General features: G+C 34.2%; 1 protein-coding gene across 1 annotated transcript in view; it reads right to left on the bottom strand.

Annotated features, from left to right (window-relative positions):
• Window positions 1-21,230, bottom strand: part of LOC129947178 (uncharacterized) — a 337,053-nt gene that overhangs the window by 58,240 nt on the left and 257,583 nt on the right. Inside the window, exon 11 of the mRNA XM_056057626.1 lies at window positions 2,133-2,320. Within this exon, the coding sequence (XP_055913601.1) occupies window positions 2,133-2,320 (188 nt within the window). The remainder of the gene's footprint in view (window positions 1-2,132; window positions 2,321-21,230) is intronic.

Genomic DNA, 21,230 nt, shown 5'->3' with positions numbered 1-21,230 from the left:
TAATCTTAGAAGAGATGAGTCCCGAATTGATCAGTTTGACTTTAATGGGATGTATTGAATACCATTTTATTTAGAAATAGACTAATTGAATTTTTTGTGAACATTTTTGATACTGTTGAAAATCCAAAGCTTGAACGTGTTATCTATTTTGCGGTTTCAAAGGTATAGGGCTAGAATTCAACATATGTCAAACTATTTTTTTGTTGAGAGCCTGAAATTTACGAAAATTGATTGCTTAACTATTGCACAAACCTACTAAATGGTGACTCTGCCACAAGCCACATATTGTACTTTAAGAGAAGATTAGTATCTGTGGCATGATGTTTAGTGCATTGGACTGTCATGCCAGAGGTCTAGGATTCGATCCCTGCCTATGCCATCTAAAGTTTTTTCACGGGTACTGCAGGTCCTGTAGGTCCCCTCATCCCTGACAAGTGTACTCGTACACAGGAATAGTTGAGAGTTGTAATTCATTAGGCCCTAGTTCTCAAAGGAATGTTGCTCCATCCAATTTTTTTTTTTAAGAGGAGATTATGGTTTACTTAATCGTCTAACTACGCACGCAATTGGCAATATTGTCAGGAAATTTGAAAAGACTGCATTACCGATATTGTAAGGCCTGTCGTTTCGCTCGTACTACTAAAAATATTGCTGCTGTAAGTGAAATTGTTGCCGAAGAGCCTAATGTGTCGATTAATCGTTGTTGTCAGGAATTTAAACCTACATTCATATTAAGTCCAGCTCCGACAACAACTTAAGCCAGCTGACAATTTACAACGTCGTTGATACTCCGAATGGGTACTTGAACAACAGGCGGTGGACGGTGTTTTTTTCGAACACAATTTTTTTTCAGTGACGAAGCACATTTCTAACTCGGTGGGTATGTTATTAAACAAAGTTGTCGTATTTCGGGTTCTGAGAATCCTCAAGTAATTAAAGGGAGGTCATTACATAAATTGAAAATCACTGTTTATTGCGCTCTTTCTTATTTCTTCAAAAACAACGCTTGAAGAAACGACTGTCACCGTCAATTCGGAGCGTTATGGTCATATGATAACCGACTTTTTTTGCCTTCTTTTGAAAAATACAACTTGGAGAATATGTGGTTTCAACACGACGGTACCACATGCCTCGACCGAATATGGCTTTATTGCAGAAGACATTTCCTGGCCACGTAATTGCTCGTGGTGGCGATATCAACTGACCACTAAGATCATGCAATTTAACACCGTTGGACTTTTTATGTATGGTTATAAGAAATACCGTGCTTATACGAATAAATGTTGAACTCTTGAAAACTACATTCATCAAGTTATGGTTGCGATACCGCACAATGTGTCAGAAAGTGGTCGAAAATTTCCTCAAAAAAATCGATGCTTGCAACAATTCGGGTGCTGGTCATTTGAATGATTTAGTGTTTCACACATAATTTCAACGTTAAAACTTTATAATAAAGAAGAAATATCATGAAAAGCAATATTTTGCATGTGTTTAATTCACGTTTACTTTTGAAACTACAAAATGGATAACCCTGTAAAAACCATTAAACTGTGACATGGTCAAAAGATTCCTTACTCAAAAATGTCTGTTGGAAAGAATAGCAACTGTCTCGTTTTTCTCATAATTAAAAATTTAACTTATTGATGAACTCATTATTTTGACAGTGACTGTAGATATGAATCAGTAGAGTTGGCTTCTGCTCAAGTGACAGGCGATCACAATACACGGAACAGAACTAACAACTTTTCACACACAGTACCAGTACACTATGTATACCAGCCAGGACACAATGCCAAAGTTCTGCTTTCTGCAACAAAGAAAAAGCTGAACATAAAAATACAACTGTACAACAACAAAAAACAAAAACAACAACAAAAACTGCAAACAAAACAAAAATGAAATGAAAATGTTACACAGCAAAAATATAAAAGCTGAAAATCTATATGCACTACAATTGTGTGGTGGTGGTTTACTATAAAGTTGGAGCGAGTTCGAGTTCCATATATAAAATGTACATCATGTGTAGGGAGTTAAATTATAACTAAATATATATATGTAGATGAAATGGCAATGGGTTTTGGTGTTGGGGGTTGAGGGTAAGGGTTGGACTTGGTTGGTATAGTGAAACTCACCCTTCCTAGTGTATTATTATCGTGTATTGCTTGCTGGAGTATTTGCAGATTGTAGCTTGTAAAAGATAACCAAATCAGGTCGCCAGGATATCCATGGAAGTGGTAGGTGCATGTCGTATTCGGCGGAAGTGTATGACGGGGACTCACAATCCGACCCATCCTTCCACGACGAGAAAATAGTACATCATCTGTAAAGCAGAAAAAAAAATAGAAAGAAAAAATTAAAATAAAATAAGGGAAGAGCATGAATAGTAAATGAAAAGTCGAGATTTCACAGATCATACATAAGTGGAAAAGTTTCGCACAAATACTTTATTTTGTAGTCGTCGTCGTCGTTACTCGTTATTCGTTACTCGTAATTCGTTACTATATACGATTCAGCTATGGGAGGGGTGATGATGGGGAGTTGAGAGTTTTCGCTTCATGTTCGGCGGGCCTTACAAACTCCGTCGTCCTCGTTATTGCATTCTTCGTATGCTAACTCTCCCTCCCTTCTTTCACTATACAAGTCTTTTTTTAAAAGTGGGTGGTTGAAGAGAGAGGAGAAGTGGTAGAATGGAAGGTTTTCAATTGGAGCTTTGTACTTTGCAATTAACATGGCGTAATAAAGTACGTATCTAGAATATGGTGTGTACTGCGGTCCTTTGTTGCAACAGTTGTGTTGCATACTTTAAACTTATACCCAGTTTAATGAAATTAATGTGGTTTGTGTTATAAGGCGCATAATTATTGGTAAAATGTATTTGGGTATGCTTTTGAAAACCTCCCAGCAACATACATATTTTATATGTGAATGTGTTTAACAACCATGTACCAAATACCATATAAACAATACATATATGTATATACAACATGTTGAGGATTTGGTATCGGGATACAAAAAGAATGTGACCTTGTATGTCGTTAAGACTTGTACTAGAAAAGATATAAAAAGCATCTGTATGTATTTTTCAAATAGAATTAAGCGCTTTATTAAACAGAAAAAGTTTTCAAAGTCAATAAGCTTCTTCGATTTACGCTGATGTTATCATATATTAAATCTCTGCGTGAGTAATCGAAAGTCTTTAAATGACATTGGAAAGAGTATAGGGAATCTAATTTAATTTACTCACACCAATTTGGATGTTGGGGAAAAGAAAAGAAATGATAGCATGACTAAACGAGTAATTTGTTTTATGGTTTTTAAGAATGTTTTTCCTTTTTTTTTAAGTTGATGTTTCAGAAATAGATTGATAAAATTGTTGATTCATCGAAAAAATATCCTTTTCAATTACAACACTGTGTGTTTTGGTGTAAAAGGGAAAATTACAAAGTTTACAATATTTTTAAGTCATTGCACACCGAAATATCTCTATGGTATCAAATTGTATCTTATTATTGAAAGATAATAATTAGTTTTTGAAAATCCGTGTGTTTGATATGAGACTAATTAAAAAATAGAGGTTGGGATGCGACACACACCGATAACTTTCCATTCCGTTTGTAGGTTTTCTTGTTTTGTTAAAAAAGAGTCGATTGAATTATTTAAAAAAAAATGTTTAAACTGCCAACAATATTTTGCATATAATGAAATAGTTTGATTTCAAAATCTATTTTAGTTAACGAGATTTTTAGTTGAAAACCAATTTTTATCAAATTAATTAACAAGCCTCGGATACGGAAGGATTTACTGTTGACAACTCACGCAAACAAATAAAGGACAACGGACTTCGAAGAATTAGCGGAGGCTCTAGACTGCTATAAAGCAGATATCACCGCCATCCAGGAAATACGACGGGATGGACCGGGCAAAAAGAGGATGAAAAACTGCATTATTTACTATGGTGACTGCTACCACGAAAACCAGTAGCGCTTATTTGGATGCGGCTTCGTCATTGGAGCTAGACTTAGGCAAGAAGTCTTTAGCTATAGGTGCATCATTGAGCGCCTCATGACCATACGCATCAAGGCTGAATTCGAAAACATTAGGCAGATACGCGCGCACGCCCTCACAGAAGAGAAAGACGACAACACCAAAGATATGATCTTCGAGCTATTAGACAAAACATGTGAGCAGTGTCCTAACTACGATATTAAAATTGTCCTGTGCGATTTTAATGCCAAGCTAGGAAGGGAAGACATCTTTGGTGGAATAATCGGGAAAAACAGCCTGCACGACAACACTTCCGACAATGGATTCAGACAAAGGAACTTGGACTTCTCCAGATCAATCTACCGTCAACCAGATTGACCATATTGCGATCGATGCCAGACACGCTTCCAGCATTTTGGATGTACGAACTTTCCGAGGAGCTAACATCGACTCGGACCACTACCTCGTTGTAGCCAGGGTAGCATTTCGGATTTCCAGACCCAAGGCAAAACAGAGAGATGCCGATAGAAGATACAATGAAACGACAAGACAATCAAAAGAGATAGCCAAATCCTTTTCCGACCTAGTTACAAGTAACCTCTGTCGAAGTTATGAGCCGCCAACACAATGTATTGAGAAAAAGGGGATACATTGCCAAGATGCAATCAGAGAAGACGTCTCTGCTGTGCTGGGTTTCAAACAGCCTCCAACAAGGAACCCCTGTTTTGATCAGGAATGTCGGCAGGCAAATGCAGCCAAACAAAGGCACGCAAAGCGGTGCTGCATAAAAGGACGATAGATGCTCATGAGCTCTATGAGCTGAAGAGGCGAGAGGAACACCGACATCTCAGAAAGAAAAAGAGAGGGCATGAGAAGCGTGCTGTCGAAGATGTTGAGAGGTTTAAAAGCAGGAATGAAGTTCGAAAGTTATATGAACTGTGAAAAGAAATTCACAGGTACATAAACCTAGAACCGAAGGCTGCAAAGACGAAAGTGGAAACATCATAGTGGAACCGCAGTCAATGCTGAGGATATGGAAGGACCACTTCTGCAGACTGTATAACGGCGGCGAAGAACTGAATTCAGCTGTCAGGCAGGATGAACCATTCAATATAGACGACGAAAGCCAACAATCCCGTCCTCCCGACTTAGACGAAGTAAAGATTGCCATATCTAAGTCGAAATCTAATACAGCCGCTGGAGCGGTTGGCTTGAATGCCGAGCTCCTTAAAGCAGCTGGAGATAAGTTGGTTAGGAGCATGCACCAACTTATCTGTAAGATATGGTCGGCAGAAAGCATGCCCGATGAATGGAACTTCAGTATTGTTTCCCCGATCCTGAAAAAAAGAGACCCTCTAAACTGCACCAACTATAGAGGAATCATTTGCCTATAAAATCTTCTCTGCCGTAATATGTGAACGTCTAAAGCCCATCGTCAACAACCTGATAGGTCCTTACCAGTGTAGTTTTAGACCAGGAAAGTCTATAGTTGATCAAATATTCACATTACGGCAGATCCTGGAAAAAAACCCAAGAACACCAAATTGACACCAACCATCTTTTCATCGATTTCAAGGCATATGACAGTATCTAAAGGGAAGAGCTGTATAGTCTAGTTTTGGCATCCCTGCCAGACTCGTCCGTTTGTGCAGGATGACCATGGAAAATTCACGCTGCTCCATAAAGGTTGACAACAACTTAGCAGAACCTTTCGCTGTCAAAAAAGGTTCTAGACAAGGTGATGCGCTGTCATGCGATTTATTAAACATCGTGCTTGAAAGAATAGTCCCGAGCTCACACGTCAACACTAGATAGTGCATCTTTTAAAAGTCTGTCCAATTACTAGCATATGATATGACATTGACATAATCGGAAGAACTCAGCGTGTTTTCAATTAGGCTTTTGTGACTATTGAGGCAGAGGTGTCAAAAATGGGTTTAATGGTTAATGAGGACAAAACAAAGTACATGGTGTCGTCAAGAAAGGACATACAACACCGACGCGACGTCTTGGGAAAAACGTCACTATCGACAGACGTAACTTTGAGGTAGTCAAGGACTTCGTCTACCTAGGCTTCTTTGGGCTAAGAGAGCAATTGAGTAGTAAAGTCCTCTCTCGAGGGTCGCTATATAAGACTCTCATCATCCCTGTGCTGCTATACGGTGCGAAGCGAGGACTATAACAAAAGCGTATGAAAGCCCCTTGAATAGTTTCGAGAGAAAAAATTTGTTTGATCTACGGTCCCGTATGCATCGAAGGGAAGTGGAGGAGAAGATGTAACAACGAGCTCTACGGACTTAGCCAAAAGGGTAAAAGTCCAACGGCTAAGATGGCTGGGTCACGTAGAGCGCATGGAAACCAATACTCCGGCCCGGAAAGTCTTCGAATCCACACCCACAGAACAGCGCAGTATAGGAAGACCGCGGATCAGATGGCGCGCACAAGTGGAAAGTGAACTCACCCAACTTGGAGCGCGAAACTATAGACATCTAGCAAGATGGAGAAGTTTGTTGGGTGAGGCTCTAGTTCCTACAGGACTGTAGCACCACCTTTAGTAAGTAAGTAAGCAGCATTTCTTATGTAAGCAAAAACAAATTGAATAAATGAAAATAATTAGAAGTCAATATCTTCTATTGTTCACGAGATGTCGAAAACCGAATATTAATTTTTACCAAATTTGGGTACTAGGTTTTTTGTTTATGAAAAAACTGACTGTTGAATTTTTAAAAACATTTATTGAATGTCGAAAACAGTATTTTGTGTGAGTTAAGATAGGTGGAAACCATTTTTTTTAAATAATTTTTTCAGGGGTTTATTATTAGTAAGAAAACTGTGAATTCAATTTTACTCGAAATTTTACCAAATGTTGAAAAAAATATTTTTTATAAAATTAAATTAATTTGAAGCCATAATCTCCAATTTTTGAAAAGATATCTGGGTCGAAAATCAATTTTTACACCGTTTTATTAATTTTTGTTTAGTTATTTTACTTTTGAAAAAAACAGTCGATTCGATTTTTCTCAAAATTTTACTAAATCTTAACAACTGTATAACAAAATTATTTGAAGTCCTCAATTCTTGAACAACGACAAAATAACCTTCAAGAATGTACGAACTTACGCACCCACAGACGTCTTTCTAAAAATCTTTTATTTCGACTTTAGGAATCTTGAAACGTCGAGAAATTTAAAAATTTTAAATTGGACAAATCGGACCGATTACAATAACTTCCTATGGTAAGTTAAAAAAGAAAATTTATAAATTCCATACTGAAAGCGACGGATTTGAAAATATACGATCGTCAATATTTAAAGGGCTCGGAAGCGACCCTCACTGAAAAATTTCCAGTGTTATACCTTTTAAAATAACTATTATCTTTGCCATGAACACCATTGTCATTTAAAGAGCAATCAATAATGAAAGTTAAGGCCGATTTATATCGAAATATCCCCGACTTCAAACCAATTAATTGTACTATATTTTGTAGGCTGTTCTAAAAAAACTGTCATTTGATATTTTTTACAAAATATAAACAAAAAGAAATCAACAATATGCTATAAGATAAAATAACCTAAACATTAACTTGTTCTCAAGATATTTGAGTCAAAAATTATTGCTTCCCAATTTTTCGTATTTTTGTATGTTTTGTAAAGAAAACTGTGCAAGTGATTATTCTTGAAATTCAATATAATAACAAAAGCAATATTATTCTAATCCTGGAATGAATTTGGAAGAGATTGGCCAGTTTATATTTCTGGGAATTCAGATATTTCCGAACTCTCACAAATTTTATAAACAAAAATTCTGATACAAATTTCTCACTTTTTCTTTGAAAAATCTGAGAACAGAATTTGTATGACTCGATTTCCCAGGAACTCTCGACCATTTAAATGGGATAAAATGAACTGTAAGTCAAATTTGATTGCTAAATGAGAATGAATGTAATTTTGTGTTTATATTTCGTTCTGCTGCTTTTCAAATCCGTTTCAGAAAATTCTAAGAAATCTTTAAAATGTAAACTGGTCAAGTACGATTTTGTTTTAAAAATCTAGGTGTCAAATATTTATTCCAGTTTTTGGGTTTTCAAAGCTAACTGATTGTTAGATGAATTTTTCTAATTTAATCCAATTTTATTTTAACTATTGTGAAGTTATAGAGAATTCACAACATTTAGACATATGCTCTTCACAAATATCTCTGTAGGTGTTAAAAAGAATGAAGACGAAGACTGTTACTATTATTTTTCCCATCACTGTTGGTCAATAAAATGATTGGTTGGATAGATATATGTGATTTTATTTTTTAATTGTTATGGAGCAAAAACCGAAAACAAATGTTTTTGAAAGTCTTTTATTTTAACATAGGTCCGGCAAAAAAAGGAACCTTGTTTTAACGAACCCAGGAGCCTTCATACACACACTCAACATCTCTCTTAAAAATGTTGATTAAGATTTTAAAGACATTTTAACGTGTTTAGTAATTAGGTTGATCGGAACAATTACAAAAAATTTTTACAAAAAGTTAAAAAAATGCTAGGTGCACTTAAAAACATGCGTTTTCTGTTGATGTGACATTACGGTATGGTAGAGATAGAGAGTCCGGATTTCGTCCGACTGTCTGTCCTTGCCTTTGCAGAACAAAGCTTTAAGTCGATTAAATTCAAACTTGGAAATTAAAGTTTTTCGCCGATTCGGCTTAAGTGTTTTTTAGATTTTCTTAAAACAAACCATAAAATTCGAATTTTTTGCACATAAAACGAGTTTCATTAATTTTTCTAAAATTTTTCTTTTTTTTCAATATTTTGTTTTTAAAGTTTATAAACAACTAATAAACATATTTCAATAATTTTTGGCTGAACAACGTCTTCAAAATATTTGATGATAAAATATTTTATTCTTTTTGAATATCTATCTATCTACTCGTATCTATTTTCAACAAAATATTAAAATTCTATTTCCAAAATTCAATATCTTGAAAATATGTCTCTATTTTTTTCGAAAATTAAATGTAAAACGTAAATAACTAAATACTAAAAAATATTTTGAAACTTAAATTGAAAAAAAATATAAGCAAAAAATGATTTAAGAAAAAAACGAACTAACGATTTCCGCAATAAAAAATTAATAAATCGATTTTTTTAACTTCCCATAGGAAGTTATTGTAATGGGTCCGCTTTGTCAAATTAAAAATTTTGACATTTCTCGACGTTTCAAGGTCCCTAGAGTCGAAATAAAAGATTTTTAGAAAGATGTCTGTGCGTTCAAGACGTTTTTTTCGTCGTTCATAGCTCAAGAACCAGAAGAGATATCGATTTCGGATAATTTTTTTTATACAGATAATAAGGCAAAAAGATGCCGAAAGGGCTCTCAAAAAAATTGCGTGGGTGGTTTTTTTACCATAGCAGTTTGAAAACAATTAGAACATTTTGGTTAACCCTAAATATCTTACTAACAAAAAACGCTAGAGACTTGAATTAAATTTTATATAATATACTGTAATATATTGTAAAAAAAATCCATTTAACGGTTTTCTTTATAAATCAAAAAAACTGAAAAAAAAAAAATTTGTCACCTCCAAAAATTTACGACTAAAATATGATTTCATCTCCAAAACAATTTCGTGCAACGAAGAATAATGTTTTTGAGAAAAATCTAATTGACAGTTGTTTTTTATAAAAAATAAAAATTGATAAAAAATGAATATCGATTCAAATATCTTTTCAAAAACTTGAAATTTAGGCTTCAAATTTATTTTATCTTATAAGAAATATTATTTCTGAAAAATGTTGAGAAAACATTCTGAAAAATGTTGAGAAAAATCGAATTGACAGTTTTTTTTACAAAAATAAAAACCTAAAAAAAAAATTAATAAAAATTGGTTTTCGACTAAAATATCTTTTCAAAAATTTGAGATATTGGCTTTAAACTACTTTTATCTTTCAAAAAATATTGTTTTTAACATTCAGTAAAATTTTGAAAAAAGTCGAATTGACAGATTTTGTACAAAAAATTAAAAACCTGAAAAAAATTTAACCAAAGTTTTTAAAAATTGATTTTCGACTCAAATATCTTTTCAAAAATTTGAAATATTGGCTTCAAACTTCTTCTTGGCTTCAAATTTATTTTATCTTATAAGAAATATTATTTCTGAAAAATGTTGAGAAAACATTCTGAAAAATGTTGAGAAAAATCGAATTTACAGTTTTTTTTACAAAAAATAAAACTCTAAAAAAATTGGTAATAATTGATACGAGTACATATAGACAAACTTTTAAGCAATCAAATTTTACAGATGGGATGGGAAGTTATCAGTGTGGGTCGCATCCCAGCCTTTTTTTTTATATAAAATGGCATTTCAATTTTTATAGACAAAGTGATAAGTCAATTTTTAAATGAAATTGCGACCACACATTTCATCTTAAAAAATTGAAGATTAAATTCTTTTCTGTCTAGATATTCAATACTTTAAACCAATTTAGTAATACTGATGGAATATTTATTGAAAACGTAAAAACTAATTATGTTGATTTGAAAACATTTGAGCTTGATGCGTAGTGCATCTGCTTCGTAACTTTGAATCTCAGTGACGCGACGGTAGAATTTTTGTTTTAAATAATATAAAGAATCCAATAACTAAGTACCATAGATAAAGGAGCCTGATAATCGGTTGGCACTTTCGTAACATATGTTATTCCAGCCTTTTGGTAGCACAGTTAAGTAATTGTTGTAATAATCAAACCCTAATGTAAGTACGAGTAGTACACACTATTATTGTTTGTCTTCTCAGTTCCTTCCAAACACACACAATTTATTTCAAATAGATTTCTCTACTTGAAATGGATATCTCGGAAATGGACCACACCATGGGATATCCCGAACGTAAAACTTGACGGAAAGTCCCTATCGCGTTTCTTTACGCCTTAAATAAAAGTGTACGTGCATTAACTCGCTTTCGATCTCAACATCTTAATATTTCATTCCGAAATCTAATTCCTTACAAAGATCTTGGTTTATTGGCTAACAAGGTCCAATTTACTCAGCAATATAAGATGCATTCGCTTTGTATTCACAGTTTGGGCCTAAGCACGAAGCATCAGTTGTTCTTTCAAAAACCCGGAAACAAGCCGTTAAGGCAAATATCATGCAAGAATCTATTGAGCTAAAGCCCAAAACCATCAACAAAATTTTGGAAAATTATATCGACAAAATGCCTTACTTCTAACCTAGCTGAAAGTCTTCTTAAACTATGTTGTGTTTCAAAATAAAAATTGTTGTTCCTTCTTTTAAAGCAACTGCTAATTTTGTTATGTGATTATAATTTTTAAAAAATCTTTTATTCAGAATCGTTTTCCATAGGTTTATATGTACTTTGGTAAATGTTTAATGTAATTCAATCCCTTAATTGAAAAAAAAGTGCAACTTGACACCAATATGCCTTTATTTAATTGAACTTATTTTCAACACGCAAATAAAGAAGCTTAGCAAAACTTAAACTTGAACTTTGCTATACTTTTAACTATTGTCATTAAAGTTAATGTGATGTTGATTTTTATAAAGCCTCTAAATCATTAAAATTCCCTATTTATATTATTACGAGTTAACGTTAAGATTCCTTAAAAACGATAAAACAACCCTTATACTACTTGTCAAACTTTTCAACTCCATTTTGTGTATTTTCTTCCTTTTTTTTTAAATTTTATTCCTGCTTCGGACAAACCCATTAATGTACCTATTATTTCATTTAAAGTTTATGTTCAAAGTGTTATTTTACGTCACTATGCTTTCGTGTACATCATTGCGCATTTCAACCTTGAAGGACTATGTAGATGGACATGTTTATGCTTTCGTATTTATATTGCTTCAATTAAATCAGTCACAGACATGCAGCACTCTCTGCATGAAAGAAAATGACCTTGTTGGTGGCTTGTAAGCTGAAGCTAATAACACTATTTATTTATTCAGAAGGATTTAACATACATTTCGACTCGAATGCAGTCTACAATGTTAAGGTAGTGCAGTATTGCGCATAAATAAACCGCATATGTTATTATTATATGCAAAGTGAAGGCAATAGGCATTATAATAGGAAAACAATTATAATGCCCCAAAGGAATTACCGAATTATGTTAAATATGTAAACTGATTAATGCCAATTCTATCCTTGAAGATAAAAGGACTTGAAATTTCTTAGTCTGTAATCAAGATGTTGATGTTTTATTAAACAGACCCCAAAGTCTACAAAAAAAACTCCTTCAATGAAACACTGAAAAACGCGCTCATCATTGATGTGTCCTTTGAAGTTATTATAATTATAATATCTTATGTCCTTGCATTAACTAAGTAACGCAATAAATACAACTAACCTACGGAAAACATTTTCCCTTCTAAATCTTCTACCGTCCATAATCTGATAATATCGTCAGTCAAGGCAGAAATTCATTGGAAATTCCATTGGCAACGACAACGCGCATTCCACTGCCCCAATAGCCAATGCCGATGTCGATGTAGAAGTCGATATTGAGCAATAAATTTCAACCTACACAACACACAAATTAATTCGCTTTGGCGGAGGTGGTATATGAATTCGCTTCATAACGCGAAATCTTATCTTGATTAGTTGTATAGCCCTGATGGCCGTTATTGCGGTCGAACTCCAATAAATTTGTATTTGTATTTCAACAACCGACCATCAGGATTCAGAATTCACTATTCAGGATTCAGGATACAGGACCACCGCGTTATTTTTCGCTTCAACTAGGTGTACGAGTATACTGAACTGATGCCCTGTATGCCAGAAGTCGGAAATACTTCATATCACACGGCGGCGCGGCGGTACGAGTGGCGTGAAAATATATAAAAAAAGGCTTCGGGGGGCCATTTCGGATGCTGTATAATGTCTATGTATAGAATTCATACACCTTACTCATCATCAAAAATACATAGATACATAGATACATATGTGAATATGTATGAACGAAAGGATGTTTGAGTTTATGAACATATATCTATATTGGCAAATGTGCAGAAGGCAGAACCATCGGAACCATGTTGTATAGTAAAAGCAGAGCTTTGCACGGAACACCGCTGCCATAGCCATCCGCCATCCGCCACCGCAGGCCCCAGGATGCAGGATGAGGATGATAAATCTTCGATTGAATTATGACATTAGTCTCGGTTGAAACTCAATGCGAACGATCGAGATTCGAAGGTGTTTTGGGATTAGATATAGCGACGAACAAACCACCCCCGAGCGCAATATGTCATTAGTTACGCATACATTTTCCATATTTACGTATAGTACATAGATACGTATGTATATGTATATCTATAGTTGTAGTACTCATGTTCTAACCTAGCGTGGTATTGATTTTGTATTGCATTAGATAGGATAGAAATGCGAGAGATTTACACGTGTCGGGCGTCGCGTCGGTCGTCGTTGGCATTGGTGGGCGGCTAGGAAGAACAACCGCGAGCGGATCAGGAATCATGATTACCCATAACGGTTATACCCACGGTGTAGTATGACTTGGCTTGTATTATTTCAGGTGCTTTGGCATGACGGCTTGCCAAGGGAAGGTAAATTCTACATCCTATGGATCCTTTATGCACATATGCATCATGCAATGTTATATGTGGTCGGGTGTGGTGATATTGGGAATAGACCATCAGGTGCCTTTTACTGCACACTTTGACTATATACATACACATTTACCGTATGCATATATGTATGTACCTACCTAATGCAAAAAATTGACAGCAACGTTTTAGCTCAGTGATTTTATCACATTTCAAATCATGACAGGCTATCGACAAATTGAAATCCTTTGGGGTTGATTAAAGTGAAAATATTTCACTCAGCGAAATTATTTCGTGACAGTTGACTTGAAATCCCATGGAACTGACAGTACGATGACGATGAAAAAAAAGTGAAGCCAGATGCATTTCCATGGCGGAGAAAGGTACGTACTTAAACGTATGGAAATGGCTATAGATATTCCCAGGAAGAGAACTGCACTGGAAAAAGCGCATTTATATAAAATCTTTTTTCGTACTAAAAAGTATCTACAACTTTAAAGGAAGAAAAAAGTGTCTTCTTTTTATTTTATAATTCATAATCGATATTAGCTATTTTCTATGTGTATCATTATTTCTTGTACAAGTCATGAGGGCAAGCAATGAGTAAAAACTTCCATTTTAAATGCGTGGCAGAGTAAACTAAAGATAGTATCTAAATACATCTCCCATTAGAGCTATTATAACAGATGGGTTTGTATTTTATTTTTTCTTAGAAAAAAGATAAATTATTTTTTTGTTAACTTAAACCAAGGTTATTTTAGATAAGTTTTTCATGATGCAGTAAATTAATTTAGATTCACTTGGGCATATGGCAAACTAAAAAAAGCACTTGTATTTCAGGATCTGATTAAGCTTATTATGTAAAAAATGTAATGTGAGATATTCATTAGGTAGATGGATTGAACGAACGATATATAGATAGCTGATGGGCGTTCTAAGAAGTTTGAGTTTTACGGTAGAATGTTTGAAGGCTGAAAAGTAATTGAATATTTCGATGGAAAAATTCTATCATCCATCATTGTTCCCTTTTTTAGGTTGTGTCGAAAGACTTAAACTTGTTGTTAGAAAATCTGTTTAAATATTTTAAAATAAATATCTTAGAAAAAAGAAACCGATATACACATAGTCCAAAAAGTCTTCGTATAGCATCTCTCTTTTTGTTGATTTTGGGATAAGTATTTACTATAGTAATAAAAACAAGAATTTTGAATCACAATTACAATTTTTTTAAATTTGGTAAAAAGGTAAAAAAACATTTAATTTAGGCTGCTGTCGGAGACATTTTAGAGAAAGTGTATTTGCTCTTTTTCTTGAGGTACGGTTATGAAGTGTGACAAAAATAAGAGTAACCTTAAAAAAAAACTTAACAATTTTAGTCAAAAACTTAATGTTAAGTAAAGAGAAAAATGTTATAAGTGGTCACTAGTTCACCTTAATAAAATTTTGGGAACTAATTTCAAAAGTTATATTTTATTTCCTTACTTTTTAAAATCAAATCACTCAATTTTTATAATTCTTCAGCTCTTTGATCCAATATTTTCATTTTATTTATGTTCATAAAAAAACTGTTATAAAAATGTTTAACAAAAATTTGTGAATATGCTTTTTGATTTTTAGACTTCTTATTGAGAATCTTTTAACTTTGCAGTTTTGAAATAATTACAGAGCAATCATATTTTTTTATATATATAAATTCGTATCATTCATTCCAATTTTTTTGTTTATAATTAGCTAACACTAAAAGGGTTCTTAATACCTTTAATATGCGAAAGACAAAGTGTGAGCATTAGGAAAAGAGGGCAGGGTTGGATAGAAGGTGACTGAGTACATTAATTTTGGATTCCTTAACATTGCACAGATAGTCAAAGATAGAGCGTGGCAAGGCATTCCACATTCGCATAGTACGGCTAAAAAATTAATCTCTGGACAAGAAACTTTACGACGATGTTCGAGTGACGTAATCGAGTTGATGATGTTAATATCACCAATCATTTTAAAAGCTCTTCTTTGAAAACTATCGAAGTGACTTAAATAAGTTACTGGAACACCAGCCTAAGGATAAAAGCTTTATTCAACTATAAGGATTTTATAGATTGTAGCCAGATCAGACGGGGACAAATTTTCCTGCATCGTCTCGAAAGACATAGACATCTTGGGGAATTTTTGGCGACATCGCGACATTTGTTCGCTCCACAATAAGTGGTTGCTGATGCATATTCCGAAGATGTCGAGATTTTCAGTTTTGTTGATGCAAGTGCCGTTCATACCCGTGGCATGATGGTTAGTGCGTTGGACTGTCTTGCGAGAGGTCTTGGAATCGATCCCTGCCTGTGCCATCAAAAGTTTTATTCACCTGTACTGAAGTGACAAATTCTCCAAGAGTAGTTATTGTCATGAAAAAGTGCTTTCTCAAATTAGTCGTTCTGATTTGGCATATAAATAGAAACGCCGGATCTCTTGTAAGATCGGACATAACGCTAGGAAGTGGAAAACATTTTCAATTTGATTGAAGTTACATAATGTACAGTTAGGATTTATATCATTTCAAGCATCTCCGTGCGAACCTTAAATATCAGACTTATCTCAACAAAAGTGAACTCGGTTCGAAAATAATTTCCTTCCCCCAAAGAGAAATTAAGTTTACTGTATAATAATCTAGATTCGGACTCCTTTGCCCGATTGAGAAATGTCTGAAAAATGTTGTCATCTATAACAGAAATACATTCGTAAGGTTCATTCCTCCACGAATCTAGATTTTCCAAACAAAACGTCAAAGGAAAGTTATGTTCTGAGGCCAACTCACTCCAATCTTTAAAAGGTGTGTATCTGTAGCGTAACGCAGTTAGGAGAATTCTCTTCTGCAAATTGTTGTTAGATCTTTGCATGGCTTAGATTATATAGTCTGTATTCGCTTTTAGATTCTTTAAAAAATTGGTGGTGGTGGTAGTCCCGCCTCAACGTGTATGGCATAACTGGGGTTGTTAGATGGGAGCTTAAAGATTCGCTTGAAGAAATATATTTGGATAGTATCTATTTCGTCTAATTGCATGTAGCCATACACTTCATTTCCAAAGCAAAGACAGCTTTTAACGGTTAAATCAAACACTTTTAATTTTGAAGCTGGATCTACTTTTTTGTTATTGAAAAAATTTGACCACAAACAGTTAATAGCTGCCATCAATTTATCTCTTATATGACTTCGAAAGTTCAGATTGTTGTTATTGTGAAACTTAGATATTTTAAGTCCTTCACTTGTTCTATATTTGAACCGCTCAAGTTCCAAGAACGGTCATTACGCGCACTGCGATGTGGAGAGATAAGCACCAAACCCAGCTTGGAAACAGCTTATTTAAATATTTTTTTAGCCCAACTAGCAAGCCTTAAGTAAAGAATTTGAGTGAATAGCTTCCGCAGTGAACTAAGGACAGAAATTCCGCTGCAGTTTTCAGGAAGGTTTGGGTCACCCTTATTAAAAATTGCAGAGAAGGATGAAGACCGGAAAGAATTTGGGATACCTTCCTATAAAAATTATCAAAAATTCTGTTTAACAAAACTAAAATATATTCAACAAATTGTACTGGCATTTTTGTAAAACTCCACTGTTTTTTATTTTCCTCGGAATTTAATAAGCTTATCATATTTTAGCGCTGCAGTTCTACATCTAAAGAGGAATCTGAAAACGAATATGAAAAGCTTAGAGTGCCATCGTCAATGTTTTGAGTTAAAAGTAGCAGACTGGAGATCATTTATAAAAATGAGGAAAAGAATCGGAAACAAAACAGAGCCCTAGGGCACATCACTATTTATTTTATGATTTTCAGACTTAAATTCGTCTAAAACAATTTGCATTGGGTGGTTTTGAAAGATAGTCTCTAATCCAAAGAAGAAGAAATTCGTCAATACCAAAAGCACATTTTCGATAAGGGAGCAAGATGCCACACTTTAATAAATACCTTTGAAATGTCAAGTGCAATAATCCTACTTTCTTCAAAACGATGTAAAAATTTGTTCCACTGTTCGGTGAGATTAACCATGAGATCACCAGTGGACCTATTGCTACGCAAACCATACTGTCGGTCATTATACCAAGCTTCCGTTCTTCTGAAGTCATAAAATAAATAGTAGTGTGCTCTAGGGCTCCGTTTTGTCTCCGACACTCTTTCTTATATTCATAAATGATCTTATGTCTGCCACTTTTAATCCATTAACCTGTTTCGCCGACGACAGAACCCTCAGCTTCTCATACTCGTTTATAGATTTACATCCTTGTCCTTCGGATGTGGAACTTCAACGGCAGCGTATGATAAGCTCATTAAATTCTGATCTTGACAGCATTGTACAATGGGGAATCAAACCATGTAGAATTTAATGCTTCGAAAACTCAATGTGCCGTTAAAGCGTAACGCATCCCCGATGCCACTATCTACGATTGGCACTTGCATCCAGGAAACCAATCAACTATCAGTACTCGGTATGTGTATTACAGATAACCTCTTATGGAATGATCACATATTCGATATCGCCAAAAACGCTGCCAGGTGCCAAAGATTTCTCCGAAGATGCAAGAAATTGTTCACCCCTTCTGATCTGGCTATAATCTACAAAGCTTTTATCTGTCCAAAGCTTGAATATGATTCGCATATCTAGGCAGGTGCCCCCAAAACAAGTTTAAATCTCTTGGATACAATTCGAATAAGGTCTTTAAAAATGATAGGCGACAGAACTATAATCGAAGCATTTACATCGCTGGAACACCATTGCAATGTTTCATGCCTTTCGTTGTTTTATCGATATTTTTACAAAAAATGTTCTGTTGAACTAGCCAGTTGCATTTCACCCCTTAAACGATTCAGCCGTAATACTCGCTTTTCCAGGAATGCTCATCAGTTTACCCTTGAGCTCAATTTTGGGCGTACTGTCAAGTATAGAGATTCTTTCTTAAATCGCACATGGAAAATGTGGAATGCTTTAGCCAACTCTGTTTGTCCCTCCCATTTTGATGTTCAGAACTTTAAGACCAATGTGCACTGGTATCTCCTTTTAAATCCTTTCCTATTTTCCTTACGCTCGCACTGTATTTAAATATAAACATATAAAGGGTACTAATACCCTTATAATAAAAAAAAAAAAATAAGTTTAAAAACCGTTATTTTTCGTTACATTCAATTATCTTGAAGATTAAAATCTTTTTTTTTTCGTAAAATATTCAAAGTGATAAAGTCGAGTCAAAATCGTCAATTTGAAAAATCGGACCGGTTACAATAACTTTCTATTTGAAGTTAACAAAGTAAATCGCCAATAACTGCTGATAATACGGTTTGGGATTTAAGTTTACAAAAACTCGACTGTCGTAAGATGAGCAATATTGTAAAAGTCGCTTAACATAGGTTTGTAACACCCAACGCCGTCAGATACTGCCATCCTCATTTCCACTGCACCTCAATTCACACTAAATTGTCACTCACCTTACAACTAATGTGCGGGTGTTCCGAGACCCAAATGAGGCAATTTTAATGAAAATGCGTCTCGAACAAAATTACTGTCCAATTGAAGGTGCGCGTAAGGTCAACTTCGGAAGTGATACCAAAGATATTTGGATATGGATGTGTGGACATCGTTGACGACTTATTGTTCGTCAACTGAATCTCACACTTTTAGCTAAAACAGCTTTATTTATTGCCCCAACTTTAAATACCTTTGAAGTTGGGTCTAGTAGCATTCCAGTCTCACGAATTCTTTGCACAACATTCAGAAATTTCTGGTTTTGCATATTTTTCGTTTCGACCAAAACGTATTTTCAAAAAATCCACTATTTAGATGGACAAAACATTTCCTTTAAAAATAAGTGTAATTTTCCAAATTTGTTATAACGTCAAACTAGTCACATCGGTTGGTCTAAGATACTGACTTTCTGTCAAAATTTTGAGCTTGAAACAGCGGTCAGTTCAAAATATCGTATGATTTAAAAAGAAAGCACATAATAGCCCACCTTGTATTCAAACATCTCCCTGAATTATACGTTTAACTATGATTTGATATTGAAGTGTTTTAATAAAGGTTTTATTTACCTTGCTCTTAATTACTTAATTACCTAATTGAAATCTCCTTAAGAGCTTAAGACATTCAAAATGATTATAAGTAATATTCCCTGTTATTGTTATAGGCGTTTTGAGTAGAAAAACTTAACCAAAACTATTCGTAGATATTTAAAATAAAGTGCATTAGTTGTAGAAAAATGTTTCACTTACGTCACCATCGTCAAAACAAATATTTCGTATGCTAAAAAATTGAAACACTTAAATTCGAATCGATTTTAAGTTCGACAGTCGATTCGTTGAATAGCTGGCAAAAGTTTTACACCACCTATAGAAACAATGCAGCGTGTTCCAATTTGATAAACAAAAGTTTTCCAATGATTTGTGTTTTTGTTGCTGTTTTTTTGTTTCAATTTTTATTTTTGTTGCTGGCTGCTTTCTGCGGGGGAGAAAACATCTAAACAAACGTTCTCATATTAATTCACACTGTGTCCCGGATGGCTCAACAAGAAGAACAATAGTGTTTCGCACCTATTCCCGAGGGATTCGAGAACATTTTGTGATACTGCTGAAAACTGAATTGAACTATTCCGAGCCGATACTGTCGGGCTGTACTGTGCTGCGCTGGGTGAAAACAACGGAAGCCGATTCTCTATCGAATTGTGGGGGATTTCGCCCCGGATGAGCTCTGCAGCTCATAAATAAATCGTATCAATAAACATGTTAGGGATTATACCGAATGTCAGTATGTATTAAGCTGGAAATGGGTTTTAGGTTTGTAGTATTTGGGTTGAATATGAGGTTTTGTATAGAATAAAGGTACATAAATATCTCACATCTCATACCACCCCATTCCACCCAACCATTGATAGAGATACATACTGTATTTATTTGTTTTGTTTTTCTTTATTAATTTATTGTTTCATTGTTCGATGGTGGATTGTTTGCATCGGTGTTTTGTTTAAATTTAATAACAAAACATCAACTATTCAATTCGGACTATACAATGAAGCCAATTGATAAAGAGGACAAGAGAAAGAAAGAGATAGAGATATTTCAAAGGGACGAGAGTTTTACATATGTAGATATAAATATTTCAATATTATCCAACACATTTATATATTGTACGAGTAGGTATCTGTGTATCTTTTGGATTTTGGTCCTTTAAAATGATGGAAATTGATTTAAAATTCAGTTTAAATTAAATGCTAAATTGAAACGATGAATAAATTACTTGGTAAAATAAATAATTGTTTACGCACGCACAGTAAACTCTGTTATCGGGGACAGTTTATTTAATTAAATAATGTAAATGTAATTTAGCATGCTGGAATAAAATACGCTTGATTGGTTTGCTTGCATTTATGTTAATTTATTGTTTATAAGATAAACTATGGCAATTAAGTTAGTAATGCATTAAGGTAGGTCAGTGAACAGTTCATACAAAAACACTCATCAGGTATAACTTGGAAAAAAAATAACTACCTATAAAAGCAGTAGTTCAAAATTAACATAAACATACCGAATCTAGTACATATCCTCTAAAGAGAGTACAGGAGAAGTTCTTTAATAAAGTAATTAATTTTTGGGATTACTAAAATTATAATAATTATAAATTTTGTTGCAACTTCTGTCA

The sequence above is a fragment of the Eupeodes corollae genome, chromosome 2 (assembly GCF_945859685.1).
Source record: "Eupeodes corollae chromosome 2, idEupCoro1.1, whole genome shotgun sequence".
Classification (NCBI taxonomy): Eukaryota; Metazoa; Arthropoda; class Insecta; order Diptera; family Syrphidae; genus Eupeodes; species Eupeodes corollae.
The sequence above is the reverse complement of the archived record's forward strand: the minus strand, read 5'-3'. Positions and strand labels throughout refer to the sequence as shown.